Here is a 21,547-nt window from a genome sequence, read left to right as displayed (position 1 = left end):
AACTCTTATTGTTTTTCTCGTCACAACTGCTTCTTTGTCAAAACTAATGATTTCCTTCCTTTTGTTTATGAGGCCACCACAGGAGGTCCATGCAGTATACTCAGACAAAGAGGAAAGCTGCAGTACTTTATTGCAGATTGGATTATAGGACCTTACTGTGAATCGTTTTAGTGCGAAACACAAACCTTTATCACTATCTCTTAAAACCAGCTGTGCTGAGGAGCCCTGACTTCCATGCATTTCCATGGAATAGCTGACACCCCCCTCTAACTTTCTCTCCAAATGGTACAGTCCATTTAAAAACGTTCTTGTCATCTTTCAATGCTCTGTGTCCTTTCAACAGTCAGCTGCGGGGTGCACATTTCACTGGGGCAGTGCTGGCTCTCTGACACACATACACACGCAAGCGCACACGCTGCTACGGAGCTCTCAGAAACGCACACATGCAGGCATGCTTTCACACTGACACACACACACCACCTCTGCTGAAACGTATACTCCCTCCCGCAAACACACATTTCCCCTGAACCAGATGCGTCTCTCTAACTGGAAAGGACAAACAGCTCAGAGGATATAAGTTTGTGTTTTCATGAGCAGAAAAGAGTAAAAGGACTGAGAGAGAAGGATTTTATGCCTTGTCAGGAAATGGTCAACTTGTCGGCATGACACCGTGTTTGGATTCCCCTCTGTCCCCCAGGCAAAAATCCTGAAAATGATGGATGACAACAAGCAGCTGGCCCAGCGCATCGATGGGGCCATTCAGTCGGCCAGCCAGGAGGTGACCAACCTGCGGTCTGAGCTGAGCGCCACCAGCCGCAGACTTGCTGAGCTGGGGGCAACGGACTCCTCCGCCAGCATGCTGGAGACGGTGCAGCACAACCACAACGGTAAGTGAGCCGCTCCGGGTGTGCAGCCTGCCCGAGTCGTGTGCTGAGAGATGGCAAGAATGTGGAGAAGAGTGAGTGCCCTCCAGATCCAGCTTGCAAAGTGTCGCCACTCGTGAGGAAAGTGCTTATTTTAGAATCAGAGAGCGGTTGGTTTGAGCAAGATTGGGGGAGAGGTTTCTGTTTGACTCGTGTCCGCTCTCGGGTCTCCCAAAATCCATTCTTGTGTTGTATAATTAACCCCTTGAACTTTTGAAGGTGGAGGGAGGTTGGGGGTGTGTGGCGCACTTGTGTCGAGGCAGAGTGGGTAAAGTTACAACCTCTTTTTACTCTGTGTGCTACTTCTCCCAAAGCTGGACATACGATCGGTGTCTTTTGAGAGAAGGAAAGAGGGCTGGATTTCGGGTTGCTGTGGGTTACTGTTACCAAGCCTCTTGAATGGCTGCCCGGTCTGTCCTCTTAATATGTGCGCACGCTGCAGCTGCTTTGTCCCGTTTTTTAAATGTATATACTTACTCTGACATCTATATGGGTAACAGATGTTAGCAAGAGTTTCTTCATTGATGTGTGATTGTCTTTGTCCCCTCAGTATGTGGGGAAATGGGTTATACAGCTCCTTTAAACTTCTACCACCACACACACATTCGCAGCAACTCCTGCTGTTTCCATAGCAGTCAGCTGGTACAGTGAACCGAGGGATCGGATATGGTCCGTCCGCCTTGGCTCTGCTGTGAAACAACATCTCCCTCTGACACTTCCGAGATCAAGCTCTCTAACAGACCTGCGGTATTTCCTTCCCTACATGTGAAAACAGTTGGTTAACTTTTCGTTTTTGCTGTCAGTGAGTTTCTAGGTCCTCTAATGACCCCTGGTTTCCTTTTTTTTTTTTACATCAGGGAAAATGTGAACGCTGGTCGTCTTACTCAGCTGATTTGGAGGCAGTTTTGAGTGGTGTCAGCTCTGTTTTCAGTGCCTTTGTCTCTGCTTTGTGTGCTGTGTATCATCCCTTTAACACTGATGCACATCCACATTCCTGCTGTTTCCATAGCAGTGAGCGTGTGTGTCAATGCAAGGGATGATAAGAATTCCTCTGGGAGGGTTTGATCACTGATGTCACCATCCATTGTTTCTGCTCGCTGGCTTAACTGAAATGATGTTTGAGATGAGAATATTATGATGTGATCTATGAGAATATTTTTGATTATTCCAATTTCTAATGCATAGAGTTGTTCTTTGCTGGTTCTTGCCTTTGTTTGACCTCTTTGTCCTGAATATCTTCTGTTGTCCCTAGTCAATAACTCCTTTATTTGTTCTACTTCACACCCACTTCTTGCAATTTGCTCTCAACCCCCATTCTCTTCCAGCAGCTCCGTAAAGCTTTGGGTGTATAGCGTAAACAACTGGGGATAGGAGTATCAGGTAATTTATCACAAGTGGCTGTGTTGGAAAAGGAGGTGTGTGGTTAGGGTCGATGGTTCATTGCACAGCCGGTAAAAATGAAAATCCCAAGAGAAGGTGCGTTGGGGGCGAACTCTGTCCCTTCTCTACACGCAGCACTAACCTTTCCAGCAAACCAGCTGACCTTACTTGCATTCTTACTGCCTATGGGGTTTGCATTTGCATGTTACATTCATCTCAGTGTTTGGTAAAAAGGGACTTATTCAGGAATGTGTGTGCAGATAATTTTATTCATGGCAAACCTCCCACTTTCAGTTTGACAACATTTCACATCAGGACATGGTGGAATATGTTTCTTTCAGTACAAGGTATTTACATAAATATGAGTCTTTGGTGAATAGCAGCTAATGTACGCTCATTTTTTTATTTTCCTAGGGCACCCTTTTACAAATTTTCCATGTCACTCTGGTTTGAAACTTATAAATGAACATGGTCATTCATTTCCATGACCAAAATTAGGAAAGTCAGCCTTTGCATTGTGATTTATTTAATGTGAGCAGGAAGTCGGGAGAAATGTTATGTGAGAGCAGTAGTTTGGACATCTAACAAATGGACAGTCGAAGATTTTACCAGCCCACTTGGTAACTCACCACGGTGGCAAATATCTGTTTGGGACTAAAACATGTAATTTGAAGTATGAAGATAAATGTCATTTCTGTTCTGTTTCTGGCCATCGTTATTGCTCTGATGAGCACAGACATGCTTTGGGACATGCCTCTCAAAAAAAACAACAAAAACCAGATTTTTACATATTATATTAAAGAGGAACTTACCCTTACTTTTATTTTATATAATAAATCCTTGTTTTACATGGGGGGTTTACCTTTCCTGCTTTAATGTGCAGCTCTCAAAACAGCTGTCCTCTATATGTTTCTGTCAGTCATTCAAATTGCTTGGGAGAAAATTAGAATTAGTCATTACTACATTTTTTCTCAATGTATTGATATTTGGGGGTGGCATCTGTTCATGAACAACTCTTCTGAGATCCATCTGAAACATTTCATTCATATCCAGGTCTGGGCTTTGATTGGTTCATGGCATTTGATTGTATTCTTTCTCAACAATTCTGCTACCTGCACAGGATTCTTATTCCATTTCATTATGACCATGCTATAGCTTTCATACAGGCAGATCCACATATCTGTGTATCATATTTATTCTTAGGCCAAGAATAGATACAATACACAAAATATTATTCTTGGACCAAGAATAAATATAATACATGTACACAGAAGAGGTTCAGGGGAATTCAGTGCTGGCTCAATGACTTCAATTTCTATTTCTTCAGGTTCTGTGGCTGCACAAATATTAACCCAATCAATATTAATCAGGTTTGCCACCACGCTTCACTGTCAGTGTGAAGCGTTTGAGCTGTTCTGCTATGTTTACTATTTGTAAAATGTTGCATTGCACATTAACAACTCAACTAGCCCAAATTGTGTCTTTCGTTGGTGTTTATCTTTATTTAAATAAGCAAATATGAAGCATAACACCCTGTATTATGTGAAAACACCCTGAAACTCTGAAGTAAGTGAATGCACCATCTTGTTTCAGCCTGTTCCAACCAGAAGCATCTATCTTGAAAAAGCGGTTTTATGACCACCCATCAGTCAGAACAAGACTTTATGCGGTGAAGTTGTTCTCCACCTGGTGTGGTGCAAAATCTATTGGCACTTCACAGTGGGAGAGGAGAGTGGGACACTTTCTGAATATGAGATGCATAAATGTACCATCTCTTTTTAAGTATTCTTGCTGAGAAACAAAAATCCATGAACTGTCTGAATTTTACACTGACTCTCTAAAGTCTAAAGTGATATGGCATCTCAGTGACATGACTGTGGCCTCTTATTACGCTTTCATTTTTGAGTTAAGATGTTTTTAAAGATCAGAAAAGCTCAGAGTTAACATTGACAATACTACCATAAAAGAGAAAATGATTTTGGATTCATAATCTTTTAAAGTAGATCATGTAACATAAATACAATATGCTCAAAGCATTTGTAGTTGTAACACAATTTTCATTTTTTAGACATGTTTATTTGTTCCATTTATATTCCGATGAAGAAATTTTTGTTAGTTTTACAAAAACATAATGTCTGGAGTGAGCTCCAGTCTATTAGTCTTTCAGTTCATGGTGAGTCTCACTCTAATTGGACCCTAACTATGTTGTGTCCACCACAAATGAAATACTCTATTTGCAGCCTTAAGAAGAGAAAATCAATTTACATTAAAAATGTGAGCTTTGCCTCAGTCATTTCTTTATTTGTTTCAAAATGCAGCAGGCTTGTTTAAACTCTTACTTGCAAACTTCTGGTGCTCAGTTTTTGGGAGAAAACCCTATTTTATAGCAATGTACTGGAGTTTAACTGAGAAATCAACCAGTTGAACTAAATGGTGATGAACTAATAGAAAACCAAAGATATGAAACATCTTCTCTATCAGTGTCCCCACCATGTGTAAGCCCTTAACAGGCCACACTGACATCAACATCAATCAGTGTGGATGTTGCACCTGAGGGTAGAAGACTTAGAAATCTTTAAGTTAGGCAAGGTCATTTTATTTGTGTGACACATTTCTAGAAACGAGGCATTTCATAGTGGTTTACACAATTAAAACAACTATGAAGTTTTACTTGATCACTAGTGTTTGTCTGTGTTTGCAATGCTCCAGTTCGACGCTATGGAGTTTACCAGAAATTGCCTTCAATGTAAACAATCAGATATGAGTGCTTGGACACTTTGTTCTGTATATGGATCAATAACATTGAAAAATAAATATAAAGTCAGACACTGCACCTATATGGAACAGTGTCACGAAAACATTACAACATGTGTTTAGCCAAGTTATGCAGCGCTTTAGCTTTCTCCCAGTTTATTTGTTGAAAATGGTTTACAGTTGGATGCTCAAACAATGAAGTCTTGATGACTGGCTCGACTGCATCAAACCCTCAGGCAGAAATGTTGTTTTCATTTATGGTCAAGTCGGAATCCTGTCAGAGTCTCTGTAGGTTCACTCAAGTGTAGAAAATTCTCCAAGCATAGTTTAGAGCTTTTTTGATGAATTTCATCTCCCCTTGTCATTTGAATCCTCTGCCAGGGTGTAGGTTTGGCTTGGCATTACCTTTGTCCCCCTTAGTACTTCTGTCTTTCTTTCTGCTTTTTTCTTTTCTGCTCTCTTCTGTTAATGCATTGGGACAAAAAAAAGCCTGCTGTGTGACTGAAAAACAAAGAAACAAGAAAGTGCAATCTGTAACAGTCATAACAGCCTGTGGTGAATTACCCCAAAACCGTGAAAGTGGCATCAAATCCCATTAATGTTTTTGTCACTGGAAATGGCTCCCTATTTGTCTGCTGTATGGAGATGAGAAACTTAATGACTTGTGTGAGGAAAAAATGATGGTCCTCCTCAGGTTTTATGTTTATGGCACATTTTATTGTCATTTATTTTACAGAGTCACCCAACAGATGTTTACTCATCAAAGCAGTGCCCAAAAGTGCAACAAAAATTGGACTTGCCGCAACTGCCTTTGGCAAGTATCATTTTGGTCATCTTCTTGAATCAAGTGCTGTGACTTTCTGAATTAACCCATATAAGAATTTTACACCCAACTGAGGTTTTATATCAAGGGGAATGATACAAGTCGTTAAGATTATTACTGCTGAAACCTGAGCATGTTACTGGAGGTTGTAACTATTTTTTTGTTGTTGTTGTTTTTTTATAAAGCATATCAGCCTTGAGTGATGCAAGTCGGCATTGGAGGAAGCCCACAAGCTTGATAACACCATCACAACTTTGATGTACCGCAGTGTCAGTTTCATGTTGTGGTGGTATTATGTAATCAGGGAGGCTTGTGCACTTCATAAAAGATGGTATTTGGAGGAAATAACATTGTACTGAACTATTGAAGCAATATCTCAAAACAACATCCAGGAAGTTAAACTTGGCAACAAGCTTTAACTTAGTTTTTCTTATAGCATGAATTCAGGACAACAAAGTCAATGTTTTCAACTGGTCAACAGGAATCCCTTATCTTTGTCCAATAGAAAATTTGTGGGCAGAGCTAAAAAGGTATTTGTGAGCAAGGTGGCCTACAATCACCGATGAATGGGCCAAAATTTCCAACAAATTGTTCTGATATGCTTTTGAAAGGATGCCCAAAAACATTTAAGGGAATCTGTTTTAATTTCTAAATAAAATAAAGTAAAAAATTTCCCATATTGATTCTCAAATCTCTGGCATTTAGCAAAAGCAAATCATTTTGGTAGTTTTATCTGACTTAAAACATTTAACATCTTGAATTTGAATGTTCAACAGTGTTCTTAGATATCCGGTTTCTGGTGTATAATTGATTATTTGAGTACCATACGTTTGAGGGGTTTTCAGGTGATGTAAATTTAGGTTGGCCTTCATCCTTTAGTCCTCTCATGCTGTAAAGTAAAGCTAGCACCAGCACACAGCGGCAGATGGCTGTAGCCTGTGTCCTCAGTTGTAGGTGACATTGCTTGTATTCAAATGCCATGAAGTGCAAATGCTGTACTGTGTTTTACAAAACTCTGGGCAGAGGGTATGGAGAGACAAAGTGTAAAAGAAGTGTCACTTTTTCACTGTTTGCCAGATCCTTGCATCTGTGTACTAAGAATTCAGAAAAAGCTAATTAAAATGTTAATTATTTGATAGAACGGTGCAGTTGTGGGTGATGGTAGTTGGTGAAGGTCATTATGTTTTCATAAAACCCTACATGTAGGGTTTTCTAGACAATATAAACAAGTACTTGGTTTATTTATACACCACAGTGTCCAGATTAAACATATTTGCATGGACATGTTCTTCCATAGATGATAGGTGGAAATCATTTAAAACTGTGTTGCTGCCACTAATACTGGGATCTGATCATGGGAACTGAATGTAGTTGAATGTATTTTTGGATGTAATGCAAAGAAGGTGACCCTGTTGGCTAATCTCCACTTTTAGCTGATAGGTTTGTGCTGTAGTCCTGAAATACAACCCATAGTGTAGAATATGAAGAAACTATAAGCCTGTCAGACATAAAGCCCCCACAGTGGGTTTGGAATGATGTGATGTGACATTCAGGTGGGTGGTTGTGTTGGGGAAATGCTGTGTGTATATCTAAAATTCAATCTCCAATCATTCATTATGCTATAATGTTGTAGCCTGTTGTAGCAATGGTGAGGTTAGAGATACTAGGCGAAATGTACCTCCTTTATTACTACCTTTATTTTATCCGTGTGTGTGTGTGTGTGTGTGTGCATAATCATTGTAAAAAACTATAAGTCTATGTATGGATTGGGTATTTTATCAATTGATAATCTTAATGCACAACAAAGAAAATTAGATATTATTTTTTCATAATCTTCAACTGAGTCATCTGAAAAAATTTCATTGGTGTAACACAAACACAAAAGATACAAAACACATGAAAACAAAAAGTGTACTAATAAAAAGTGCTGTATCTAATCAGCAGTTCAGCACTTCAAAGGCGCTGTCACACTGTTTCCTATCTTGCCATTTCTGCTGGCATATTACAAATATCTTGTGACTTGGATCAAAACACAAAGAATTAAATGAGATTTTGTGGAATTCAAAGCCCTGTCTTGTCTTTGAAGTATGTGTGTCGCCTCTGATGCCCTCCTGTTCTGAATAGTAGCTCTGTGGGAATAAGGGTGTAGAATCCACAGTGGTTCTGCATGCTTTAATACAACTGACTGTGAATTACATTTCAGTACTTTACGAGAGCTTCCAATTTGTCAGATAACTAATTCAAAAACAAAGCAAGCCATCAGATCCAGTGTCAAGCATTCAGCACAACTAGTGAGTGAATCTGTAGATGGAAACAACATAGCGCAAGTAGACATTATGTATTGTAATTATTGGGTCATTTGGGGAATATCTCAATTGTAGTTTATGTAGCACAGTGCCCCATTAATGCAGTGTAGCAGGGTTTGCCATGGCAACCTGATTTATTTGATCAGATTTTGTATGTGACAGTGTGAAAAACACAAAAGGGGCCAATTCATGTTTCCCCTCTACTGTCCGCTTCACCACAAGGACTGCAACATAAATACACGTAAATTTTACCATCTGTGTCAACCAACGAGGGACTCGGATTTTTGTGATCAAACGAGTTGCAACGACACCAACACGTCCATACTAAGGGTGGCAGCAAATGCATAGCAAACAATGGGTCATTAGGAGCAGAAGAAGAAAAACAGCCATGATGTATGTTAAGAAATGCAATATGGGAAGATTATACTGTTTGGTAACAGTACAGTCTTCCCATAAAGACATGAAGTTACGTGAAGTTATTCTTCATGTATCACAAGGGAGGGAAAACTGCTTGGTGAGGAAATTTGTCTTTTTCTTCTGAGTTAACAATGTATAAACAACCATTATCATCTCATCTGAGTGGAACTTCATCTAAGAACAAGCAGCTCGTGTTCGCAGATACAGAGAAGAATGTTCAGGCCATAACGCGACACTGGAGCAATATTTTCTCATGCTGTTGTGTCTTCCAAGTCCAATTAAATAAAAGGCAGATATGCAGTAGTTTCATTGGGGTATTAGTTTGAGACAGTCTGGCGATTCTGCGTTTAATGTTGCGGTTCTGCTTTCCTGATGGCAGCAGTTCAAAAAGTTAATCGAGAAGGTGTGAGGCGTACCCCACGTAGCTGAGTAATATGTGAACATAATTGAAATAATAGCAGTTCAGTGTCAAACGTTCTCATTTTTAAGGATATACTGTCAAAGACTGAGAGATGAATACACTACTGTCAAAGACTGAAATAATGTTTGTTGATGTTGCTTGTTAAAGACATTTTAATGCAGACCAGTTTTGTCCTTTTTAAGCCCTTCTTACCAAGTCTGCCATTACTTCTGTGCTTTTGAATCAGAAAATGCAACAGCATTTTCATCACAATAGGATGAGATTATTTTGGGTCTAGGTAGGTCAGATGAGAATTACTTCCCCTCCTTGCTCAGTCGTTGTCCTTCCCATGAGCATTTTCAGACATACAGGCTGGTCTTGGGTCAAATATCTTCTTGCGCACGTCCCACTGCAGCCGATTAGAAGCTGACAAATAGAGTGGAATCTTGGATCAGTGATTTTTTTAAAGCCTTTACTCATGTGTCAACCTGCCTCCACCAGCTCAGATGAACCTTTCAAGGGAGATGTGCATTTGTTTCCAAGTGTTGGTGAGATGCTGCTTTGAAACATTGCTCAGGGAAAAGGGCTTAGATTTCTATATTCCTGTCCCAAAGCAAATGGCATCCAATGTTTACAGACAAGCATAAGTGGGAGTGAAGATGTTCACATGCAAAGCTGGTACTGAAATACTGGATATTAAGCACTCCCATTTACGTCCTACTTTGTGCTTGGTACCGTGCTTCTGAGTGCTTACGTAATTTCCCCCAATATGTATATCTATTTGGCGTTTATAAGAGCTTATTGTTAAAGTGAACTAAACTTGTGCTGATGGCAATGTGGAATCTGTCTTTTCTTAAAGTGAGGATTAAATTTTTCAGACTTTTTTGGGTTTTGCTAAAAACGGTGTGACTTGTAAATATTGTACTATGCAACTCTCTGACCTTTGCCATGTTAAAACAAGTCTACTCTTTACAGTGTCAGCAGTTCATGTAACTGGTAATTTGAAGCATTTTAGCCACTGTCTTGCTTGCATTTACTCAGAAGTTTTTTGTAGATCATGATCCAAAACGACACTATACTATTTTGAGATGTGTACACTGAAGTGTATTTGGCCCATGTAAGTATGGAAAAGTCATGCTGTCTATAAAATAGCATTCACTTGAACTATTTTTGTCTTGCCAGTCGTAATCTTTTATTTGATCTGAATTAACAGTTTAAGCTTTGATCCTTCTACTATGGGAGTAAATGAGGAACCGTTGCTTGTCTTGGAGAACCAGAGGTCTACAAATGCAAATGCATTTATCAGTGACAATTTCCAATGTAATGTTTCATAATGGGAGCTAAATACAGGAGGAGTTTGTATAAGAATGAAACCTTATATGAGTTGTTTTGTGTAAAAGTATCTTTTGAGTATCCATTTCAGGGTATATTATTGATACTTAGGTTTTGGATATTTCTAAAATAGATGGTCTTGAAAAATAAAATTCTCTAACTTTTTCACATAACTAAAGAGTGGAAGGAAAAGGATAAAAGTATTTCAGGACTTACAATTTAAAAGCTGAGAACCATAGCATGCATTTAGATTTAGCTCCACAGTATCAGTACTTTAAACATCTATAATTTTTTGCAACAACATTTGCAAATCTATTCTAAATCAGGCGTAATCATAATGCTCTCTTAAATTTTTTTTGTTCCATGTTTTTTTTTTTTTTTTTTTTTAAATCTAAATAATCATGTCAAAAGTCTATTCAGATACATTCTCTGCCTCTACTTGTCTTGGTCAGTTGGTCAAGTCTTGTCATTGTTAATAAGAATGATCGTCCTGCCTCCCATCATCCATATATGAGTGTGCAGACTGCCCAGCCAGCTGGTGCCTGCTGGGCTGGAGAGGCTCATGACACAGTGGTGGCAGGTGGGCCCCGCCATCAGGTACCGCTATGCCTAGGGGCACAGACGGACTGCGTCAGGGCTGGAGGACAGGGTGTGTGTGGTGGAAAAGAGAAGGCGGGATTGTGAACCGTGTTTATGCCAACACTGACAAATTGGATAAAGTTTACAGATGATAGGAGGGGCAGTGGCAGTGCCAGAATGAGGCTGACACCAGCAGAGTAATGGAGAGCAGATGTGTGTTTCATCACAGCCCTGGCATCACTCTAAAGAAGAGGAAATTCTGCTGTACAAATATTTACACAATTTAATTTACAGTTGTACTAAAGTCTTGGAGGACGGCGGACCGTTCCAACTGTGTGCAAGATATGATACATTTGGGCTTTTTCACACCAAACAATTCCTCTCACTAATTTATCTCATCGGTAGGTTTTGTGCTATTAATTCTGACTGACTGAAGTGATGTTTTTCAGTTACAAGTCCTGTTTTACAATCTGAATTCTACCACAAATGCAGTGCAAGATTTTACATTTCAAATAAATCTGTATGTGTGAAGGTTGTTAATTTTTCATTTTTTATTATCTTCCCCTTATGTGAGGCTTTTGAACAAATTTATGTAGTGTAGTTATTTATATTATTTTGGAAACTGCATACACCATAAAACCAGTTTATTTTCTATTAAAAGAATTAAGCCTCAGAGAGCATAATAAAGTTGTGACATCAAGTAGATAAGATCGAAATGAAATGAAGAGGAAGTAATCAAGAAGTAAATAAAGGATCAAATGAAACAACAAAAAACTTATTGAATTATTAAATTAAATCTGTTCTGTATATTGTACGAAACCTTCACATTCAGACATGACAAAAATGTCTTATTTCATCAAAATTTAAACAATTATAGAATTATTTTTTGTCATAACCTAATAAATCTTCCACTAAGGGTTGCTTGGCTACAGTTATCAGTGTTCATTTACCTAGCCCTATAAAGTGGACACACAATACAGAACAGTAAAGGCTTTGGTCTCTCCTAACCTCACTTGAAGTCTGACATGTGTATATACGTATTCCACTCATTGATCTGAACCATTATTTTATTTTATGGTATTGATCTGGACAATGTGTCTGCTCTGAAGCTTGGTGTAGTGCAGTTTAATTGTTTGAGAGCAGACATATTGGATGTTAGATTGTAAGAGTACCCTAATGACCCCAAAGTGTGACACAACTAGTTATACGTTTTAGAAAGTAGCTTCTTTTTCACTCTGGCCAGGTTGGTTTAGAGAGCTTTTTTATATATACACAGGAAATGATTACTTGAAAACAGCTTTGAAATAAAATATTAGTGTGACAAAAAAGTGAAACAGATTAAACCTGTTGTACGGTGTTGTGTAGAATTATGCAGTGCTTTGCTGAGGGTTTTAGCTTCCAGCCTTGCACAACCTGCCCTGTGCTTCTGTAAACAACGCCTGCAGGTTTTCAGTTTTACATATTTACAAGTAGGGGAGACAAGCCAAATAGGCCTATGGTTGAAAAGACTCTACTGAGATGCATCTTAGCAGAGCAGCTCGCTTACTCAATTTGTTGTACAAATTCGTGAGATGTACTTTTTCCTTTTTGCCTACCTGCTTTCTTTGCTTGTATGACGTATAAAAATCATGTTTAATTATTGGTTTCGCACTACATACAACTCAGTATGTCCTGGTTCAACTTATTTGGAATTTAAATGTTAGTTTTGATCTGAGACATCGGGAGTCGGGTAATGCCTTTGCTCTGACTGTTCATCTCTATCGAATGAGTTTTAAGTCTGCTCAAGCTGAGAGTTCATTCTGAGTTCAAAACAAAGCTGATAGAGGATTTTTTTTTCCAAGTGTCAGTCATCTCTCACCTTTAGTGTCCTAATCCTTCATCCAGACGATGCATTAAGTTGACAGCTCATAGCTTATATACAGACTTTCTACTTCATCAATGTCTTGCTTGTAGCAAGTATTGCCATAAAAGACTTTATTTAAGGAAACATAAAAAGGCAATTTTGACTGTGGCTAAAATATGGTTAATTTAAAATGCAGAACCCAAAGTGATAGCACGGGGTAAGCAAGGAGCATACATAGTCATCATAACTATATTAGTATTAAGATATCACTTACTAATTTAGCATACAATTTATTCAAAACATACATCAGGTATTGGAAATGGACTGTTACAGTTCATCTAAATGACCATATATATTATTGACATCCCACTTTAACAAAGGACTGAGGGATAAGAGTGGGGACTCTATTTGTTAAAGTTGACCATAGTCATTTATTCACCATATATATTGCAAAAAACATATATAATGTGAATGTATAAGACCTAAAATAGAGTAAACTACCAAATATTGTATCAAAGCATTTGTTTGCAATTGATATAATGTGCACATATTAAAATGGCGGTTGCAATTTAATATATGGCTGCCCTAGAAGCCATATTGTATTTTAAGGTCATGGTTGTTGATAAACCAGTTTGTTACACCTTGATTTGCATTTTTACATCATAATGTTTGGGTGCATTCCTACAAGACAAAGCTAGTATTCAACAAAATAATGAGATTTTACATCTATTTCCCATTGCATGATTATTTTAAATCTAATTATGAATTCTTAACTTGTAACATTTTTACTTGTAAATGTTATTTTTGTGTGAATATCCAGTCCTTGTTCCTATTATATATAGTGTGTTTGGCATCTTCTGGATCTTCCTTGTATATCCTAGGAACTGTTAGCATGCAGTTAGATCCTGAGAAATAAGCTGCTTCTATTAGATTTTACATTTTTCAGATCGCTAAGCAAGATTTTTGCTTCCACGCTCCATAATAAGACCCTCAAAATGGACTTCTCTGGATGCTTCACAATTCCCTGACAGCTTTCCAAGAAGGCTCAACCTTTTCATGTTGCACATTTCAGCTCGTAATGCGATCTGTGTTTCCTCTTTGCATGTCTTACTTACAGAGGCAGATGAAAAGGCAGCTGTTGACGGCCGTCATAATGACTTGTGTGGTGGAATACAGTCCATTACCTCACAGACGGTCGATCTTTGCCAGCAGGGACTCCTGTACCCCTGGTGAAAAATTCGCATACAATAGGCTTAATCCTCACCTCTAGGTTTTCTCTGATGTCAGAATTGTTCAGAAGTGTACCATTGATTCATTGATTGTGGTCCTCGTACAGTTCTTCCGTCTCAAAGCATTAGCTGCAAATGGTGTCACTGTCAATTCAGTTTAATGAAAATATATATACATAATTCAGGGTGTCTACAACATAAATAAAACTCAAGAATAGAGATAAAAAATGTACAAAGAGTAGAGATGAAAAATGCATTTTTTTTTATTTAGCTTTAATGACTGTTCCTTCCATATGTCAATCTTTGCCCTAAAACATAATAATGCACTGTAAATCAGACTGTAAATTATCACTAAATTATTAATTTCCAAAAAAATGAATGGATCAATATCCCGAAGAAGAATTTGAGCGTAAGTAAGGCGGCAATTACAGGCGTGCGAGCCAGCTTGGTTTACAGATCTCACAATGCTGGCTTTGTTTTCCCACAAACATGTGCTACATGTTTTGCTGCTACATGCATGCTGTGTCTCTCATTATGCTTTTCTACTTCTTTTACTCTGCAAACTATGACATTCACAAAGGATCCAATAGTGGTGGAAAGGTGCCCTGTTTCAGAGCCATCAAAAAGGTGTGTGTAGAAGAAGGTGCAATGATTGTCTACACAACATTACCCAAGCAAATTCTCTGATTCATGCAGCATAACTCTGTACAATAACAATATTGTGGAACTTTTCTTACCATTTGGAAGCAAAGCCAACCACTGTAGACGGTGATGCAAGTCCGGCCAATGCTTCTAAAGACACTGATGCAATAGATGGAAGTGCTGCCGAAATTTGTTGGCATTATGTCAGATTATGAGTGGAAAATGCCAGATATGGAAAAGAACTGCAAGTGGTTTAGACTTAAAAAAAAGAAGAATATCTGACAGTTGAAAGTCTTACACAAACTTTCCTTATTGTTATTATTATTTTATTAATACTGCATCGTACATGGCTTACAGCCAACCACACTATATGTCATTATATAGCGTGGTTGGCTTTTCTAGGAGTGCGTGATAGAACAATATTAGATTGTGAAGGATTACAATGTTTTGAGGGTCTGTCAAAACAGGGAGAAATTGTATTTACTTATCCCACTTTGGACAATGTTTTTTAATCTATCATTGTTCAAATGCCTCAGACATGTCAACAGACAGAAGCAGAAAAAAGTGAAACTGAAGCAGGGGTAGTTCACCCACCACAGACCTGGACCAACTGGACATAAAACATGTACAACAACTATTTTGACTTTGATAACAGCAAATGTTCTCAGAGAATGTCCTTCAGACCTTCACAATAAGAGACTTAAGTACTGTATATGTATATATATATTTTATGCTGTGCTCTTCAAACAACATCTTTTGAATAAGATCGTTAAAATGCTTTATAGTATCCCGACACTGTAAAAAAAAAAAATAAGATGGTGTGAATGCTTTTTCTTGTGTGTTTGTGCTACAGAATGCTAACTGTCTCTACGTAATGTAATACAAAATAGAGCCATAATATTACCCAGATACAGGGTGAGATGTAGCATCATTTTGGGCATTGATCTACTAAGTACTTGGCATTTTGATTGTTTCTTCTGTACAAAGTAAAATATCTGCATTTATTTATATCAAAACCACAACCTCCATATTCTCCATTTAAGATTTCAGCTGCAAACAACACTAGCGGAGTATTGACCACAGCTCTTGTGCGTTCATGGCCCTCCCACATTTCTGCCCACATTCACATATGTGAGGAACACAATGCTAATGGAGACACTCCCACCTTGGCTGGGAACCAAACTGGACATTAACCAGATACTTAGCTGGTTTTCCTTTTCCTTTGTTTTCCTTAACAAAGGAAATTGTGTTTAATAGGCCTTACATTTACATTTTCAGACGTTTATTTTTTTAAAAGCTTTTCCCATTTTGGTGAGTGAAGAGAATTTGAGCTTTTCTGTTAAAAGGTAAATATGCAGTATTAATAACAGACAACCCGTGGCTGTGAGAGGAGAAATCTTGAAGACAACCATGCTGTGAAAATACTGCAATCTGTTTCCCTCTCTTAAAACTGGTAAAACAAATTCAACTTGTCATTATTCCACACTGTATTATTTGAGCTTATTTTTGCCACCTTGTGGTTATATTGGAAAATGGGTTGATAACCATATCTATCTCTAACTGCATCCTGTGGATTAATAATTTATCCAGTGTTTACAGCTCTGGGGCATAGACAGTGTTTTGAAATATTAAATCCAGACACAACTATTGGGACAAATTATTTTGAGGCTGTTTGCTTTCTATCTCACATTGGTCATTGTTTGGGTATTGAAAGTAATTTTCTTTCCCATCCAGTGACACTGTTACCATAGCCATCACTACACTATCACAGTTCACACACACAGAACCACAGAAATGTCAGACACTTAAAATGGAGGGCAAGAAACCATGCAGAAATGTTTCAGCATGTCTTTTATACTACACCTAAGCAGAGGCATTTAATACCCCCAAAAATGATGGAGCACCATTACGTAATACTATACTAAGCACAAAAAATATACAACTTTTATTTTGATGATGATTCTTTCATTTATTCAACTAGAGGGGTCCTTAGTAATGTAGTAGTAATATGTTGTACGCAACTATAACTACCTGTCACCTCCTCCTCAAGCTGGTCACTAGCTCGGTCACTCACTGATATGAGATGGAATCCCCTTCTTCTGTCACCCTTTGTTACAAATCAGCCAATATGGTTGTGTTGCTCACTCTGTCAAAAATAGCACCGCAAAGCTTTTCCATTAAGGGTTAAATGGGGTTGAAGTCAGAACTGCAGGAATGCCATTCAATCCTTTCCACTCTCAAATTTTGGTGGTAGTCTCCGATGAGCCATGCTCTATAAGATTGAGCATTTTACGCCTTAAAGGATAGAGGTTTGTCTCTTAAAATACAGAGAGTAGACATGGGATTGTCAGAGATTGCAGAATTTCATCTTTATAACTCTCTGCAGTTAGGCTGTCTTCACTCATGATCATCCTTGTTATTCCAGCCACTGGGATCCCACCTCACATCATACTACCTTTACTAAAAGCTGTTACCATTGGCAGAGAGGATGTGGCAAGCTGTTTTCATGGATGCAACACATATCCGAAATTCTGCCGCTCAACCAAAACTCGGCATCAAAGGTTGCGTCACCGTGGAGATTTGATATCAGAGCATGTCCATGAAAGACGTCAGTGCATTCCAGTGGAAAGTGTGGCTGCTCTTCAGGGCACTGAGGAAGAAGAACAGTACATTTTCTTTGCTCATTAGGATTCTGCTGCGGCCACTGAAGGAGGCTATAATGAGAAGAACTGATGAGAAGAGAGGCCAGAAATAGATCACAACCAAACTGGACTCCACCATACCCATCATCGGGTATGGTGGAGGTGGGGGGGCTGCAGGGTGGGAATGTTGGCCCCTGTAAGCCTGGTGACGCTAAATCGAGCTGTCTGACTGGATTACACATACAGAGGCGCTCAGAAAAATGATAGCTAGACTGATCGAGCTCCAATGATTAAAGTATTTATAGATGCCAATAATAATACGGAAGACCTTAGCTGTGATCAGAATAAGGAGGATTATTTTCTTTGCTTTCTCTTCCACTTCCACTTCCCCTCTTTTCTCCATTTTTTTTCTTTATAGAATTGATGTTCTGATTGTTATTTGCAGAGAACCTCGAGACTCATGATTCTTTTATTTTCTGCTCCATTAGTCCAACGCCCTTCATGCTTTCGATCAGTGGCCAAGTGGCTGTCTGTACCCTCATCTCCAGATTCTTTGCTCTGTTTATCATAGCCTTTAAGTCAACCAATTAACTTTACGTCATAGTTATATTATAATTCCTTAGTTCTTTGTGATTTATATGATTTAAAGAAAACGTTGGTCCCTGTTTCTGCAACCTCTGTTAACCTTTCTGCCTCACTTCTTTTATACCGCTAAGCTGTCATTTTTCTTTGCCCTTTTAGTCTCATTTGCTTCTCTGTTTCCCAGTCAGCCTGTGACCAGGAGTTTCAGTCAGACAGTGTTAATATTCTCATATTCTTTCTCCTTTTTTCCTCTCTTAGTGTCTCTTACATTTCCAGTGAATCCACAAGTGGAAAAAAAGGCAAGCGGAGAAAGGCAGAAAGGTAGAACCCTTTTCTTCGTCTGGTAATAAGTCTGGAAAGTTCAGAGTCAAACGTCTCCCGTCTCCATGGAGACTGAGCTACACTCTGGCTTTGTTCGGTGGTCGTCTTTGAGGGTTGTGGCTCAAATAAACAAAGCCAAGGTCAACTATTCTAGGGCTCTGTTTGCCCATCTGTAACTTCAAAGACGGCCTTTAAGGATGTTTTGGGTGCTGTCTCATTTTTTCCACTCGGGTCTCTTTTATTCATCACAGGACCACCCTGATATAATTTTAAACCTTCCTGAAATTTAAGGCCATTCTTACTATTGAACATCATAATTTGGCAAATTAATGTGGTTCATTGTTTTTTTTTTCTTCTTTTTTGTGTTTTTTTTTTCTTACTGAGGAGTTCAGATTTCTGGTTGTTCATATTGTATTACAAATTTATTTATGCTTCTTTTCGATATGTTGTGATACTACAATTTTGAAGTTCAATGTATTTTAAGTGGGGTTTTTTTTAGGTAACAGACCAACGAAAAGTAGTGGATAATTGAGAAGCAGAAGGAAAGAAAAGTTTACTTTCAAATTTTATCCCAAAAAATCCCTGAAAAACCGTGGAGTATTCAGTCCCCCTGAGTCAAGAAGTTGGGAAATTATCTTTTGCAGTACGTCTCTATCAGCTTTACCTGACTTAAATTCTGATACTCAAGCTCAGTTCTGATGGGTGGTGATCAACTATGAAGATCAATTTTCGATTGGCTTTTTATCTGGACACATACTGTAGCTGTCAAGTCTCCCATTTTGATAGTGAAACTATCCCTCTTCCCCGCCATTCTCAATTCAGAGAAAAGAAAAGGTTTAGGTTTCACTTAAGGACAAGCAATGTCTAAGTAAAATATATCAGATGAAAATATCTAAAATAAATAAAGGTGTTCTCATTCTCTCTTGTATTTTCATTTAGGTTCTATCAAATGTATAATATTCGTAGGAATCTCCACAGCATTTCACTGTCAACAAAAGTAGGCCTATCAGATTGAGCACCTAGTTGTAGTTTGTAAGTGGTTGACAAGTGACTTCTTGTAATTCTGTCTGAAAATGTAAGGAATACTGGAGCTCAGTTGTGCTGGTGGGACGGCTCTCAGCGAGCGCTAAAAAAAAATTCCCTTATTTTTAAACCCCAAATTTGCCAGTTTTGCTGGACTCAAACTGAGACATGCAAACACAATACGCTCTAAACCCGTCTGCTGTAGGCCTGGGTGTTAAGCATCTGCCCATATCTCATTATGCAGCCTATAACAGGACTTTTTCTTCCCACTATGAGGTATAACTAATAGTTGTCTTGTCAATAAATTATACCACCTGAGGTCTGAATGTCTGCAGCTCACCCAGAGTTACTGTGAGCCTCTTGGCTGCTTGTCTGGTTAATCTTTTCCTTGCCTGACTCGTCGGTGTAGGAGGGTTGTTATGGTTTGGTATGTTTACAGTTGTGGCATTTTGAAATGATGGATTCAATTTAATATATCTCTGCTTTAGTCGTCTTTATAACCTTGATTCTGAACTGTCTGGTGATTTCATTGGTCTTGGACTTAAATGGCTGCATTTATACTGAGATTAAATTACAGACTTAAAGCGCCATCTGTTAATTACATGACACTGAACCTTGTCATTGTGAAGTGGAAATGTGAAAATAGTTCAAGAGGTAAAAACAAGGCACCGCAGTTTAGGCATCAGCCAGCTGTTTTTTTCTTTTCTTTTTTTTCTTTTCTCCTTCAAATACATTAACCCCAATCACCCACTCCACCCATTCTTTCCCCTCCGGCCACCTTTATTTATTGGACAATTTAAATATTAATGCTCCTAATTTTTGACGAGGGAGGAAAGCTGCCATTTCTTTTATTTATGGCTTTAAGCTCTGCCACCACAGTAGCTCCTTCAGCATTACAGGTCATTACTAGTTAGGTAATTAGATATAAAGCCACCTGGCAACACTCAGAACAGATGAGTGGTTTTGTCACACTGTTTTGTATTAGCTGCCTTTTATCCACTGTGGGGCTAGCAAAGACTTTAGGTCATATCTGAATTTTCTGTTTGCAAATTGATCAAATAAATCAAAGTGTTCAAAGTACGTCTTTATACCTGTGCTGTACAATTGCTTGCAAAATAGTTGGTAATATTTTTAAACTATTGTAGTGTTGCCAATTCTGACCAATTTACCTAAAATAGCCATGGGGTATTTATTACACTTTTTGGGTGAAATAACTACACCGAGATGCTTATTATAACTGTCCCAAGTCTCCAATCTCACTTTCTCACTTTTAGCTGGGAGGTCTTAGAGGATTTCTTGCCTATTCAGGTTGTTTCATAATACCTCACAGCATTTACAAGAGAGCATCAGCTGGGGTTTATCTTAATCCACATTCTTTGATGGTCAGCTGCTCAGGTCCTGCTGGAGAAAGCGTTCTCAAATCATGACACCTCCAGCACTGTGCTTCAGATTCAGTTGCAGTTATTTTCCTGGAAATGGCTGGTTTATGCCAAACATGTAATCAATTGTAATGCTAAGATCACCATTGGCCACTTACAAAGCGTTCTGGAGACTGAGTCATTTTAAAATCAAATACAAAAAGGCCCCAAGGGCAGAATGAACGTGATAGTTTTATTTGCCCTGATCTATTTTTGTCTTACAACTCCAGGTCACTGAACAGTGACTAATAGTGCTGCTGCTGAAACAGTAAAGATCACCTCTTAATAAAAAGCTAAATCCATAAGCCACAAGCTATAAATAGAACTTCATGTATTCTATTTCCAGCCTTTCTCCATCTGCATCCGTGTTACTAAATAAAATATCTCTGTTCAGTAGAATGTTTTCTGGTTTGTGCTGAGTTCTGGTAGAATTATTTTAAGTTCCTCATTTCCAAGTTAAATGTGATAAAATCAGTTTCACATACTATGTGTTCAGGAGAGCTAAAAACAAGAGAAACACACATCAGCAGACACTATGCCCTGTGTCATGTTTGTGTATAAATTTTGTGACTAGCATTTTGGTATCCATTTCTGTCCCAAATGCTGCAGGGCACATGGAGCTGTTAAAAGTGGCCGAGGGCAGACGGAGTGCAGATGGTATTGGTGCTGTGAGATGAAAAGGATTTTCTGGGTTTACTGCAATCTGCACTGCAGCTAACAGTGGACAGGCGAGACGAGGATCAAGAAAATTGAAAAGCAGGGAAAGATAGAAGGATAGCAGGAGAGGAAATAGACAAACGGCAGAGGAGACATAAACGATATCAAGCAAGCATGTACGTAATAAGAACATAAAACATAATTTTTCTTCTTTTTGTTGGTTTGGTTAATGTTTTCTATACAGCTTTTATTAAATATTCAATATCTTTAATGGTA

At 38.5% G+C, this 21,547-nt stretch overlaps 1 protein-coding gene across 4 annotated transcripts in view; it reads left to right on the top strand.

The window, feature by feature from the left end:
* LOC114133622 (kazrin) overlaps positions 1 to 21,547 on the top strand; it is a 151,235-nt gene that overhangs the window by 44,011 nt on the left and 85,677 nt on the right. For 2 of the 4 annotated variants that reach the window (XR_003593266.1, XM_027999774.1), the window contains exons 3-4: positions 698 to 887; positions 18,111 to 18,173. Coding sequence is in view for 1 of the 4 variants with exons in the window: in XM_027999774.1 (XP_027855575.1) it covers positions 698 to 887; positions 18,111 to 18,173 (253 nt within the window). In the remaining 3 variants the exon portion in view is untranslated. Of the gene's footprint in view, positions 1 to 697; positions 888 to 18,110; positions 18,174 to 21,547 lie in introns of those variants that run through there. The other 2 variants (XM_027999706.1, XM_027999867.1) reach the window with 2 other exon arrangements.

Source organism: Xiphophorus couchianus, chromosome 1 (assembly GCF_001444195.1).
Source record: "Xiphophorus couchianus chromosome 1, X_couchianus-1.0, whole genome shotgun sequence".
NCBI classification, from domain to species: Eukaryota; Metazoa; Chordata; class Actinopteri; order Cyprinodontiformes; family Poeciliidae; genus Xiphophorus; species Xiphophorus couchianus.
This window is presented reverse-complemented; position numbering and strand designations above follow the sequence as displayed.